This window comes from Galeopterus variegatus, unplaced genomic scaffold, assembly GCF_000696425.1.
Source record: "Galeopterus variegatus unplaced genomic scaffold, G_variegatus-3.0.2 Scaffold764, whole genome shotgun sequence".
NCBI classification, from domain to species: domain Eukaryota; kingdom Metazoa; phylum Chordata; class Mammalia; order Dermoptera; family Cynocephalidae; genus Galeopterus; species Galeopterus variegatus.
Window position 1 is genome coordinate 41,503 of NW_007726875.1, and position 13,843 is coordinate 55,345.

General features: G+C 53.8%; 1 protein-coding gene across 1 annotated transcript; it reads left to right on the plus strand.

The window, feature by feature from the left end:
- The first annotated feature begins 5,649 nt into the window (after positions 1-5,649).
- Positions 5,650-12,991, plus strand: ZNF497 (zinc finger protein 497). The gene is made up of 6 exons (XM_008572222.1): positions 5,650-5,875; positions 6,078-6,153; positions 8,919-9,312; positions 9,560-9,710; positions 10,277-10,357; positions 10,768-12,991. Exons 1-6 carry the CDS (start codon positions 5,650-5,652, stop codon positions 12,183-12,185), a joined length of 2,346 nt encoding a protein of 781 aa, XP_008570444.1. The 3' UTR covers positions 12,186-12,991.
- Positions 12,992-13,843: the final 852 nt, after the last annotated feature.

Here is a 13,843-nt window from a genome sequence, read left to right on the forward strand (position 1 = left end):
CTTGAGCTTTGTCGACCAACAGGGACGGAGCTTCCACCTTTTCTGCCCGTGAGACAGCACCGTAGTCACCACAGAGAGGGCTCCTGTTGGATTTGGGGTGGGATTCCCTAGCAACCTTGGGCAGGTATGTGATTGACAATCAGGGTGTCATCATATTAAGTCATGGCGCGACTGTTCGCTATAGCTCGTATTCTCTGGGCGAAACTCCAGGCTGGACCACATCTTCTGGAAGCCTCTGTGACTGGGAGGAAGCAAGCAGGGGGACCCAGAGGTGTGGCCACAACTCCCAGGGATCACCACCAAAGTGGGAGTTCCCCAGAGGCCTAGAGGAGCGTCCCTCATTCCCAGCAATACTCGTATACATGGCTTATATGTCTATGACTCCAATTTCTTCCCCCATGCCATTCTCCACTCGTTCCAGAGTGACGCACCCATGGCTCCCTACTCCAAAAGCCAGCGTTTGTGCACACTTACTATGGGCCAGGGACAGGCACTGAGCACTCTGCCCTTAGTCTCCCCTTTTGATTCTCCTTCACTGGGAGGGCTGGGAGGAGTCTCTCCGCATATCACATGGCACAGTCAGAGCCACTGGAGGGAGAAAGGGCAGAGCTGGATCCTTAGGGCCTGGGCCTAGCTGCCTCCAATGGCACATTGTTCCCCAAGTGCGGCCTCAGACCAAAGCAAAGTTCCCGAGAAGCACCCTTTGCTTTATGCCTCCCATTTCTGTACCCTGAGGTCGGGAAGACTCGCAGGCCCCTTTGGGTAATGAAGTGGTTGGCTCCCTGTTCGCCTGCATGGCTTACAAGAAACCATTGAAGCCCTTTATTACATACCCAGCCAAGGGCTGGTCACTTTACATCTATCATGTGACCCTCACGTTACTGTGGAGATGGGTGCCAACCCACGTCCCAGATGCTTAAGACCATTCATGGAGTGGGCACTTTAACCCCTTCATCTGCCCTTGCCAGTGACACACCAGAGAGTCCCTTTCTGAGGAGTCGGGGGAGGGGGCTGCTCAGGGCTCCCAGCTTGGGCAGCCAAAGGAAAGGGTGAGAAACCAGCCTTAGAGGCCCTCACAGATTCCACCCTAGGAGAGACCTCATAGTGTCCTCCTCTCTCAACAGCCCCAGAAAGGTCCCAGTCTTGGTTAATCCAGGATTCACTTACCAAGGACTTAAATCCCCCTGCTTTGGGGACAAACATCCTGCAGGAGGCAGGCCCAGCCCGCTGTGTCCTCCCACTCAGTGGTCTCCTTGCAGCCCTCCATGGCCTTGAGGTGAAGGAGAGCAGTTCCTGCCATGCCACCAAGGGCATATACTGGGCATTCACCCAATACTCTTTCCACAGAAATGCCCCAAGTTGCAGTCTCTGGTGTTCCATACTTATATGTGATGGTCAGCTGGGTGCAGCCACAAGAGAAAACACAGGAGAGGCTCAGGAAAACAAAGTTTATTATGTTCATAGATCCTAGAAGCAGGCATAGCACATGATGAAGAGCCACGTGGGAAAGCACCAGCACCTGTCAAGAGGCAGAAGGGGCATGAGCAAGAAGAAAGTCTAAGCCAGAGCCTTTATTGGGGTTTCCGAGGGAAAGACAAGGCAGGGCAGAGTAAACAGTGTTTAAAGATTAGCCAGCTGGAATAATTCTAGCAGGCTTTAAATTATTGGGGTGTTCCCTAGTTGCTAGGCACCTGGCCCTGGGATGATTAAAGCACAGGGTTACTGTTTCCTAGGATGTATGGGCCAGATAGAGGAGTGGGGGCTCTGGATTGGATAGTTTGCATATCAAAGCCATGCTCCCAGCTGAGCCCTTTGCTATATCTGAGATGCCTTTCCCCAGCTGGAAAGGTTTTTAAGATGTCAAAACATCATAATGTACAGAAAATAAAAATATAAATAGTACACCAGGGCACTTCACCTCCATCCTGAGAGTGGGGCTTAAAGTTGTAATGTAAGATTTGGGATGAATCCCAATCTCACATAGAACGGGAATACTCGCCTTGAAGAGGCCACAAGACCACGAGCACTGCAATTAGCAAGAGGTTTATTATTTCCAACGCGTTGGGTTCTCACCGCCTTGAAGAGGCCACAAGACCACGAGCACTGCAATTAGCAAGAGGTTTATTATTTCCAACGCGTTGGGTTCTCACCGCCTTGAAGAGGCCACAAGACCACGAGCACTGCAATTAGCAAGAGGTTTATTATTTCCAACGCGTTGGGTTCTCACCGCCTTGAAGAGGCCACAAGACCACGAGCACTGCAATTAGCAAGAGGTTTATTATTTCCAACGCGTTGGGTTCTCACCCTCCTCAAGCAACCACACTTCTTGCCCCACTTACCCAGGTGTGATAAGACCCCTACCCAGAGGTTCCTTAGAGAACATGCTTATGTGGAAAGTTTTATGTTCTACCGCAACCTACTTTTCTTAGCTCTTGCAAGCTAGCAGAACATCCTGTGTATCTAGCTGGCCCGGGGGAGGGGGGCAAGGTGTGTCTTGATGTAACAGCTTTTAAGATGGCTTCACTGTTGTTAAGTTAGAGCAAGCCCGTTTACAAAAGCAGATAGCGCAGGTTAGAAGTTTTCAGTAAAGCCCTCTCTGGAAGTCCTCCAGAAATGGGAACACATGACCCTGTAATTCTATTCTCAGAAGTTCGGGGCCCCATTTTAAGTATCTTGCACACTTGTAAACGTCAGCAGTCATATTGGACAGACAACCTTCCTGGAGATTGGCTCTATAATTGTGGCGATTGCCATCAGGCCTGCAGGGAGAGCAGGACTCTCTTTCAGCACTCCTGGTCTGTACCAAGGTATTAATTGTCCATGACTACTTGTAAATTTCCCCAAAATATATTGTCTTGCACATTTTCTGTGGATGAGGAATTCAGTAGCAGCTTGGCTGGGTGGTTCTGGTGTGGGGTCTCTCATGAGGTTGAAGTCAACATGTTAGCTGAGGCTGCAGTCATCCAAAGGCTCTATTGAGTTGGAGGATCCACTTCCAAGATGGCTCATTCATACAGCGTGTAGAGAGCTAGGGCTAAGGTCTGGAGCTCACAGACCCCTTGAGCCCATTCACAAACCTTTCACATGCAGGTCTATGAGCTAGGTAACAGGAAAAGGTCCTTGGAGCCTTGGTTGAAGTAATAATAGGCTTTATTCAGCACACTCACATCTTAAGAGTTAGGCAATCCAAAGAGAAGCTCAGAAACTCAACTGCTACCAGCAAAGCCCAAAGAAAAACAGCAGCTGCCAGCAAAGTAAACATGTTCTATTTTTAGATGCAAGATCTCTGCCAACCAGCAGTTCCTGCCTCTGCTCCACAAACTCTGAAGAACACCCAATAGCGACAAAAGGGTAGAGAGGTGCGCATGTGCACTAACTCCAACCCATAAACTTGTTTACAAAGAATGTGCTGCACCACCCCCAACCGGACCTGAGGCGAGAGGGCCTGACTAAACTACTCTATTTTCCTCACATGGTGAAAGTTGGTTTGTCTCTACATGAGTGTAGAGCTAGGGCTAGGGCCTGGTGCTCACAGACCCCTCGAGCCCATTCACAAACCCTCCACACGTAGGTCTAAGAGCTAGGTAATAGGAAAAAGTCCGGGAGCCATGGGTGAAAAAATGATAGGCTTTATTCAGAGCTAGGAGCAGCCACCCAAAATAGCTTCCCTGAGCGTCTTCAGAAGCTTTGCGTATCAGAGCTGTTAATCCTTTTTACCTAAGTCCACAACGCCAAACCCCTAGGATATCAGGAACAGCATTGGAATCACCCCACTCCAATTTCCATACAGAAGATGGAGGAGTGGGCGGAACTGCACATGCTCAATCGCATTAGACAATAACAAGGAACACCTGTGCGCACGTGCGTATTTACATCAGCTGCTCGGCAACATTCTGAACCTCTGAGGGGCCCTGACCATTTTTTCTATATTTTCTCAACAGCCCCTGTGAGTGTAGGGGGCATGAGGAAGCCTTTAGGGGAGCTCAGACACTAGAGAGCACAAGGGAAAGCCTGGTGATGGTGATGGATTATGCTTGACTCTGAGCACCTTCATGGTGAAATTCAGTGTGAAAGGGGCACGTGTTTGTCTTTATTGAAGAGATGGACTAAAATGCCCCATAATTCCCTTTTATCATCCTGCACACACAAGCCTACATTTTCCAGCCTCCTTTTCAGTTACATTGGGCCTTGTAGTTAATGGAGTGTGGACAGAAGTGAGGGACACCATAAAATGTCCCACACCATCTTTCTCACTTGTTTCACTCATCAGCCAGGAGAGAATTCAGCAGAAAATTCCAGGAGGCCATAAAGGATGGCAGAGACGCAAGATAGAAGGAACCTGGGTCCCTGAGTTATTACTTGGGGGGACAGCCTTCAGGTAGGGCCACTTGACCCACTTCAGAGTGTGATGAGCAAAAAATAAACCTTGGTTGTGCTGACCACTGAGATCCTGGGATTGTTTGTTAGCAATGGCTAGCTAGTGTTACCTGCTATTAAAGAATAAAAACTTTTTAAAGCTAAAATCATGACTCTCATGCAAATAAGATAAAATGAACACTTGTTAAAGATTTTAACTTAATAAGGAGAGAAAAAGTAAAATGTTACCAGTTCTTTGAAAATGCAGGAAAGGACCATATGCCAAAGAACACTAGGAATGCAGCTCCAGTTGTTGGAAAGGCAAGGAAATAGATCCTCCCCTAGGGCCTCCAGAGGCCCTGCGAACATCTTGATTTCAGCTCAACGATATTGATGTCAGACTTCAGGGTCTCAGAATTGAGAGAATAAATCTGTTTTTTTTGTTCGTTTGTTTGTTTTAAAAAAGATGACCAGTAAGGGGATCTTAACCCTTGACTTGGTGCTGTCAGCACCATGCTCACCCAATGAGCTAACCAGCCATCCCTATATGGGATCCGAACCCGTGGCCTTGGTGTTATCAGCACCGCACTCTCCCGAGTGAGCCACGGGCCGGCCCCCAAATCTCTGTTGTTTTAAGCCGCCAAATTTGTGGTTATTTGCTACACAGCCACAGAATACTAAGAAACCATCCCTCAGTTCTGCTTCTCTGGGTGGACTATTCTCTAATAGTTTCTTCCCTCATGGGGACAAGAAGACTGCAGGTGTCCCAGCTGACAGGTGTTCATAGCTTCCAATTCCAAAGGAAATAAAGACCCTAACAGTTCAGATAATTCTGAGTCCTAGGATGCTCATAAGTCCACGTTGGTCACAGTCTATCCTGGGTCAATCATAAGGGCCAGGAGGATGGACTGCCCATGTGCCCACACCTGCCCAAACCACCTGGACCGGGAATGGGTGCTCTCCAGGGGTAATCGAGAAAATTTTACACAGAAAACTACATGGATTCCAAGTTGGACGCATTGTTCCGTACGGTGGGGTGGCTGGGCTGAGCGGCCCCGCGGCGCCTATGGACGAGATCCTTGGAGTTGTAAAAATGTACTGGTGTCCGGAGGAGAATGGACACAGGGAAGAAGTGTGCATCCTCTGGCTGGAGAAAAGCTTTTCCTCCATATTCTACTTCCTGCGTCCGAGATCCTGGAGACTGTGCGTCTGTGTATGTCCTTCTCCAGGTGCCTAAAGGAAAAGCCAGGGCAAGGCTGAAGAAGCGGCGGGGCGTATCCACGGCAACGAAGAATGCCAGAGCGCAGGCGGACCGCTGGGCCGTCCCCATGGGAACCGGAAGACGAGCGCCCGAGCAGAGATGCAGCTGCGCAGGCGCAGTGGGAGAACCGCCGGAGGCAACCGCGCCTCTCAGGAGGCCTAATGCCCACTCGCTCGCTCCACAATTCCCCGGTGCTCGAGCTCTGGTGGCGGCATCGCTGGAACCGCGCTGGGGGGACGCCGGGGCAGACAGAGGACGGTGAGTGAGGCGGATGGCCACCGTCCGACCAGGCTCGAATCCCCGCCCGCAGGGCAGGGTGGGGCCCAGGACGGGACCCTGGGGCTACCGAGAGCGAGGCCTCCGCGACGCCCAGAGCGGCCCGGAAGTGGCTTGGCGTGGGCCAGCGGTGACTGGGTTGGGGCGGAAGTGCAGTAGCGCTCGCGTCCGCGGCCTATCGCAGTGTCTTCCAGCCGGCTGCGCCTTGTCCCTTCGTTCGCTTTCTTCCGGTACTTGCTCCTTCCTGAGCCTGCCTACTAGTAATTCACTTTTTGTAGCGTCCCTTCCTCATTTATTCATTCATCACCCTTCCGGCTTTCTGGTCCCGCTCTTCGTGCCCTAGGCCACGCCAGCATTTCTTCCCTCATTCATTCATTCATCTGCCTCCGCGCGCGCTGCTCCTGAGTTTACCAAGCGGTGTCGTGTCCCGCCTCCGAACTTTGCATGGTCCCCCCCTCCTCCCAGAGCATCTAACCCCCACCCTCGCCTGACTGCTGCGCACAAACGCCCAGCAGTGGCTTCGCGCTGACCGCCCACATCCCCCGTCGGGCACCCCCTGCACACTGTTCTTCTCCTTTATACACTCCGTATTTGTTCGTCCAGCCTGGGGTTGAGGGGAGATACAAATAGTCACCGGTGACCCGTCAGATGAGTGCCCGTTGCTGGGGGCGTGGACGATGCGTCCTGACGGGGGAGCTGCTCTCTGACCTGTGACCTGATCATCACGTGGTGAGTAGGCGGTCAGGCACAGAAAGGACACTCAGAGTGGGTGTGAGGACGGTGGGGAGGCTGGAGCGGTGAGGACAGACAGGAGAGACCTTCAGGGGTTCGGATGCTATCCTACAACAGCTGGCCACTAGGAGGCGCTGTTAGATCTGGCAGGGGGTGTGTGGTTCCGCAGCACAGGCCCTGCCTGGAGGGGCAACCCTGCCCACCTCCATCCTTAGAAACATGAGCCTCCGGGGCCAGTGCGGATTTTTCTTGAAATATAATGACTTTGTTTTTTAAAAAGGTAAACGTTTTATTTTGAGATATTTATAAATTCACATGCAGTAAGAAATAATGAACCTATGTGCCTTTTACTCAGGCACATGGGTTCATTATCTTCCCCAAAGGCAGCATTTTGAAAAACTAGAGTACAGTATCACAATCAAGAGATTCACGCTGAAACAATCAAGATACAGAAGAACATCTCCATCTCCACAAATATTCCTCATGTTGCCCTTTTATAGCTGCACACACTTCCCTCCTGCCTCCAGCCCTTCCTTAGCCTCTGTCAACTAGTAATCTGTTCTCCATTCTACAATTTTGTCATTTCAAGAATGTTGCATAAATGGTATCATACAGTGTGTAACCTTTTGAGATTGGCTGATTACTTTTTTAAAAACATAATTTATATACCATAAAATTCACCTTTTTTTTTTTTTTTTTTATAAAAGATGACCGGTAAGGGGATCTCAACCCTTGACTTGGTGTTGTCAGCACCACGCTCTCCCAAGTGAGCTAACCAGCCATCCCTATATAGGGATCCGAACCCGTGGCCTTGGCGTTATCAGCACCACACTCTCCTGAGTGAGCCACGGGCCGGCCCCATAAAATTCACCCTTTTTTTTTTCCTTTTTTTGTGACTGGTAAGGGGATCGTAACCCTTGGCTTGGTGTCACCTGCACCGCGCTCAGCCAGTGAATGCACTGGCCATCCCTATATAGGATCTGAACCCACGGCGGGAGTGCCACTGCGCTCCCAGCGCCGCACTCTCCTGAGTGAGCCACGGGGTGGGCCCAAAATTCACCCTTTTAAAGTGTATAATTCAGTGGTTTTTACAGAGTTGTGCAGTCATCACCATTGATTCCAGAATATTTTTATCATCCCCCAAGGAAACTGTACCTATTGGCTGCACTCCCCATTCTCTCTTCTCTGCAGCTCCTGGCATCCACTAATCTACTTTCTGCCTCTTACAGATATGCCTATTCTGGACATTTCATATAAATGGGATCATATATAATATGAGGTCTTTTGTGTCTGGGTTTTGTCACTCAGTATAATATTTTTAAGGTTCATCTACCTTGTAGCCTGTACCAGTACTTTATTCCTTTTTGTGGCTGTATAATATTCTACTGTCAGGATACACCACATTTTTTTTTTTTTCCTTTTTGTCTTTTTTCGTGTCCGGCAACGGATCGCAACCCTCAGTGTCGCGCCCGTACCGGACCGGGACCGGCCACGGGATCGCAACCCTCGGTGTTGCTCCCACACCTCGCTCAGCCAGTGAGCGGGAACCGGTCTGTATGTGGGATCCGAACCTTCGGTGGGAGCGCCACCGCGCTCCCAAACAGCGCACTGTAGCAGTGCGCCACCGGGCCGGCCAGGATACACCACATTTTATTTATCTCTTCATCAGTTGATAGACATTGGCTTGTTTCCACTTTTTGGCTATTATAAATAATGTTGCTATGATATTTACATATAAAGGTTTTGTGTGAACAAGTTTTTCATTTCTCTTGGGTAGATATGTGGGAGTGGAATTGCTGAGTAATATGATAATTCTATTTAACTTTGAGGAACTGCCAGAGTGTCTTCCACATAGGTGGTACCATTTTACATTCCCACCAGCATCTGATTACCTTTTAACATTGGCAACTAATTTAAATTTTTAAAATATCTGGTGGACGGGAGCAATCAAACAAGATTCATCTGCCGCTCAAATCAGACCCTGGCTGTCCAGTTTGCAACTTCTGCCTTAGGCGTTTTGTGCATGGGATGAAGAAAGAAGCCAGGGCAGGGGCCCTTGAGAAAAGCAGGGAATGGGGAGGGGACAATACAGGAGGCCACAGCACTTCAGTGTGCCCCTCAGACACATGGACATACAGGTAGGCAGAGACACCAACACTTAGGGCCACCAACACACCCCCCATCCTGACAGACAAAAGGATGTGGACCTGCAGACACCACTTTCTCTCAGATGGTCCCTAGGAGGGGACTTTCATGGTCTCTTGTGCTCACAGGCTCATCTTTGTGTTTTCAGCTCCAGAGCAAGTGCCCTGGGCCATGCAGCCACCTTGCCTTCCCTGGGAAGGGACATGATGGCTTCCCAGATGAACAAGGCATTGGCCCAGGCCCCCCAGGTCCTTCTGAGTCCACTGGAGCCAATGGTGGGTGAGCCTGGTCCTGAAACCCCTGCCCAGCGCTTCTGGGGGTTCCGCTACGAGGAGGCAGTGGGGCCTCGAGAGGCCCTGGCCCGGCTCCGAGAACTGTGTCACCAGTGGCTGCGGCCAGAGGTACTCTCCAAGGAGCAGATGCTGGAGCTGTTGGTGCTGGAGCAGTTCCTGGCTGCACTGCCCCCCAAGATCCAGGCCCATGTGCGGGGACAACAGCCAGGCAGCCCTGAGGAGGCCGCCACCCTGGTTGAGGGGTTACAGGTGAGCTGGGGCTGAGCTGGGGGTGGGTGTGCTTTCTCCCAGCCCTGGCTCACAACCCCCAGCTGAGCCAGCACAGGCCGGTGGGAGTGGGGAGGTTGTAGGAAAGTGACAGTGAGGAAATGGGAGTTTGGTGGTCACAGATCTCCTCGAGTCCACACCTGTGTTTGTACTCAACACCATGTCCTGAAAACTGAGGGGCACTGAGAAAGGTGGGTCATGCCACCACATCCCCCTTCTTTCTCCCCAGATCTGCAGGACCAGACATTCCCTCACCCTGCTGGGCCTGCCTTCCTGTCCCCATGCCCCAGCCTCCAGACCCCTCAAGGACCTAGTCCCCAAGATGGAGGAGGGAGAGGAGCAGGAGGCTCCCCTAGGCTCCTTCCAGTCCTTCCTTCCAGGTATGGCACCCATCCTGTCCTGGCAGCTGATCCTGGGGCCACCCTGCTCAGGCCTGGGCATGATGGGTGTCCCTGGAGACTTTGTTCTCCACGGGAGTCAGCCTCACTTTCTAGTGAGTGGGTGGGAGCCCAGGGATCACATGTAGTGTGAGAGCTCTAGCTGGGTGGGAGGCTACCCATAGGATGATGGGGGGAACAGGCTTTGCTTCTGTGGGGACATCATTGGGGGAAGGAGCAGCTGGAGATGCAGGTGTGGCCTTGGGCTTCTCCCCCTCAGGGATCTGGCTTATACAGCTGCCCTGCAGCCTGGACCTGCTTGGACCGACCCAGGCAGAGGCCTGGTGTGGCCACTGCCTGACTAAGAGCCACTGATTTTCCTCCATTCCTGGCCAGGCTGCCCCTGTCACATGGAGGGGACTGCCAAGGGGTCGGAGCAGGAGTGGGGTGGGTGAGGAACATACAGCTTGGGTTTGGGTGAGGTGGGCACCTCCAGCCTCCTGCAATGACGATAGGTCACATCTCATGTTTCCACAAGTGGACAGGCCCATCCTCTTCCTCACAAACAGGAGTCCCCATCTTTCCAGCACTCGGTGGCCCCAAAGTCAAGCAAGAAGATGACAGTGAGGCCCCAAGGCCGGCTGCTGCAGGTGAGGCTGGCGGTTTTTGAGTCTTTCCACAATCCTGACATCGACACCCCCACTTCCCGGTACCCTCCTGCTGGGTCAGGCATAGAGACACGTGAGTGGCAGCATCCCTGAGTCACAGGCGGGGGCACTGATGCCCAGCAGCTCCTCTGTGCTGCTCAGAGTCCAGCCTTGGAGGCTGCCTACCTGGGGAAATCGGAGCATCTGTAGCCTCCACCTGCCCGGCTTCCCTGCTGCAGGCTAAAGAGGGCACAGGGACACCCATGACCATTGAAAAGAAGAGTGAGGTGATGGCTGCTCATGTCAGTGTCCAATGGGTCCCTCCTCAGCTGTCCTCAGTTCTCTCCCCGCTATCACTCCTGAGACCTCCATGTCTTCTTTGTGTCATTTGCCTTCTTTCTTTCCTGTTTAAGGTCACAGAGGTGAGGTGGAGTCCCTAGGACAGTGGGCTCTGGAGGTGGCTACAGAGGAAAGCCAGGGCCCCTGGGGTGTGCTGAAGACAGACGTGAGGAGCCCCTCTGAGAGTGCTGTGTCTGGAGGCCAGGGGGCCTGGGAAGACCCTGCAGAGGCCCCGATGGAGGCAGGGGACAGTCGGGAGCAGCATGCTACACTGGGAGCCCCCGGAGGGAAGCTGGAGCCTGCAGACTGTGAGAGGGATGGGGCTGGGCTCAGGAGCGACCCTGAAGACATGGCGCTGCCGAGCCCCTCTCCTCTCCCGGGGGAGCCGGGCTGCCGGTGCAGGGAGTGCGGCAAGGAGTTCAGCCAGAGCTCCTACCTGCTGCAGCACCGGCGCGTGCACACGGGTGAGAAGCCCTACACGTGCGCCGAGTGCGGCAAAGCCTTCGCCTGGAGCTCCAACCTCAGCCAGCACCAGCGCATTCACACGGGTGAGAAGCCGCATGCATGCCCAGAGTGCGGTAAGGCCTTCCGCGCGCACTCGCAGCTCATCCACCACCAGAAGACGCACAGCGGCACGAAGCCCTTCTGCTGCCCGGACTGTGGCAAGGCCTTTGGCCGTAGCACCACGCTGGTGCAGCACCGGCGAACGCATACAGGTGAGAAGCCCTACGAGTGCCCAGAGTGTGGCAAGGCCTTCAGCTGGAACTCCAACTTCTTGGAACACCAGCGTGTGCACACGGGCTCACGGCCCCACACCTGCCCAGACTGCGGCAAGGCCTTTAGCCAGAGCTCCAACCTGGCCGAGCACCTGAAGATTCACGCGGGCGCACGGCCACACGCCTGCCCCGACTGTGGCAAGACCTTCCTGCGCATGGCGGGCCTGCGGCAGCACCAGCGCACACACAGTGACGAGAGGCCCTTTGCCTGCACCGAGTGCGGTAAGCGCTTCCGGGAGAGCTCGCAGCTCCTACAGCACCAGCGCACGCACACGGGAGAGCGGCCCTTCGAGTGCGCTGAGTGCGGACAGGCCTTCATCATGGGCTCCAACCTGGCTGAGCATCGGCTTGTGCACACGGGAGAGAAGCCCCACGTGTGCGCCCAGTGCGGCAAGGCCTTCAGCCAGCGCTCCAACCTGCTTAGCCATCAGCGCGTCCACTCGGGCGCCAAGCCCTTTGCCTGCGCCGACTGCGGCAAGGCCTACAAGAGCAGCTCGGGCCTGGCACACCACCAGCGCACGCACACAGGCGAGCGGCCCTTCACCTGCGCGGACTGCGGCAAGGCCTTCAAGAGCAGCTCAAGCCTGGCACACCACCGGCGCACGCACAGCGAGGAACGGCCCTTCGCCTGCTCTGACTGTGGCAAGGCCTTTAAGAGCAGCCCTGAGCTGCGCCAGCACCAGCGCCTGCACTCCGGGGAGAAGCCCTTGGGCTAGGCTGACTGCAGCAAGTCCTTCAAGAGCAGCTTGGGTCGGGCACACTGCTGGCTCGCACCTGGCGAGCAGCCCTATGCCTGTGGCTTGGGCAAGAAGGCTTTCAGCCACCACTCCAACCTCAATGGGCACCAGAAGTGGCACCGCATCCTGACCCTGGACGTCCCTGAGCAGGAGGGTTAGTTCAGCGACCCACTGGGCGTAGTAGGTCTCAGGGTCCAGAAACATGGAACAGCAGAGACCTGGGAGTGTAAATTCATAGTCTGCTGACCCTGGGAATGCAGGAGAAGCAATGATGGGTGCAGAGGATCATGGCTGGAAAGACAGTCTCTGTGACGGCAGCCCCATTGGTCCCCTCAAACCCTTAACCCCTCACCCCCATACACATAGCGGGCTCATGACCCGAGGGAGTGGTTCCCAGAGTGGAAGAAGCAAATTTAGGTCCTGGGAGGGGTGCATCCATGCAGAGATGGGCAAGAATTGGGGGCTCCAGCAGATGTGGTGGTCTCCTTTCAAAACCATGTGAAATTGAGATCTGGGGCTCAGGTGGGCTCCCTGGGAATAAGGGCTGCCTTCCCTCCACCCCAGTTGGAACCGGGGTAACACAAGTACTTGTCTCCAGCAAAGGGCTGAGAGTTCAGACAGAGGTCTTGCTCTGGGGACCCTGGTGGGTGGCAGGAGGCCTCGGGCAAGGGGGAGGTGGCATCTGCCATCCTTAGCTGCTCCCCACCCCCCATCCTGCCTCCCCTCTCCTCCATAGTTGTTGCCAGCATCTGTTTTAAAGGATAAATCTGTCCAGCTTGAAATGTTTCTGTCTCCTGCACCCAACATCATGTCCACACACCTCGGGTTGGCACAGTCCCTGTGTCCTGTCCTTGCTTAGCAAGCAGCTCTCAGACCCATATCCCGACACCACCCCTACTTTCATCTTCTGGGAGGCAGGAAAGACCATCTACACATAGACCTGCAGGGGGATTCCAGACAGTGATGCTGGGGGTAGGGAAGTGCAGCTGGGTGAGGGGCAGAACCGTGGGGAGCAGAGAGCAGGTGACAGCCAGTGGGTACAAAGGCCTCTCCGGGCAGGGGAGAGGGTCTGGGCTCAATGGGAGACCGCTGAGGTGGGAGTTGGAGAAGTGAGTGGACCAGACCCCTAAGGGCATGTGGGTGTTTCTTATTTTCCAGCCACGCCCACTAGCTCCCAGCTTCTGCACTTAGATTCAAGGCATGATTTCCACCTGTGTGGTACAGGCCTCCTGTTCACTCCCAGGCCAATTCAGAGGCCTTGTCCCTGCCCCAACCTGTGCAGCCAGTCCCCTCCCGTGGTCTTGATGAGTTTCTCTGTGTCCACTCCTCCCCTAGCCTGCTGTGACAACACTTTTCTCTGAGGGGTGGGCACCTGCTTTTTCAGCACTCTGTACAGACCCTGTGTGGAAGGTGGTGGGTTTGTGTCTTCTGGGGGACTGCCCTTAGCACGATCACGCGATGCAAAGGTCACCTCTCTGGCCTGACCTCCGCCACCACTTCTCACTCACCATGCCAGAATTGCTCAGGCCTGCCCTGCTGTGTGCTCTGGGCTCCTTTCGGCAGTTTGTATGTTTCCCAGCCTCACTTCCTCCCTTCCCCAGATAAGGAATCTTTTTTTTTCCCCCTGACCCTTTCCC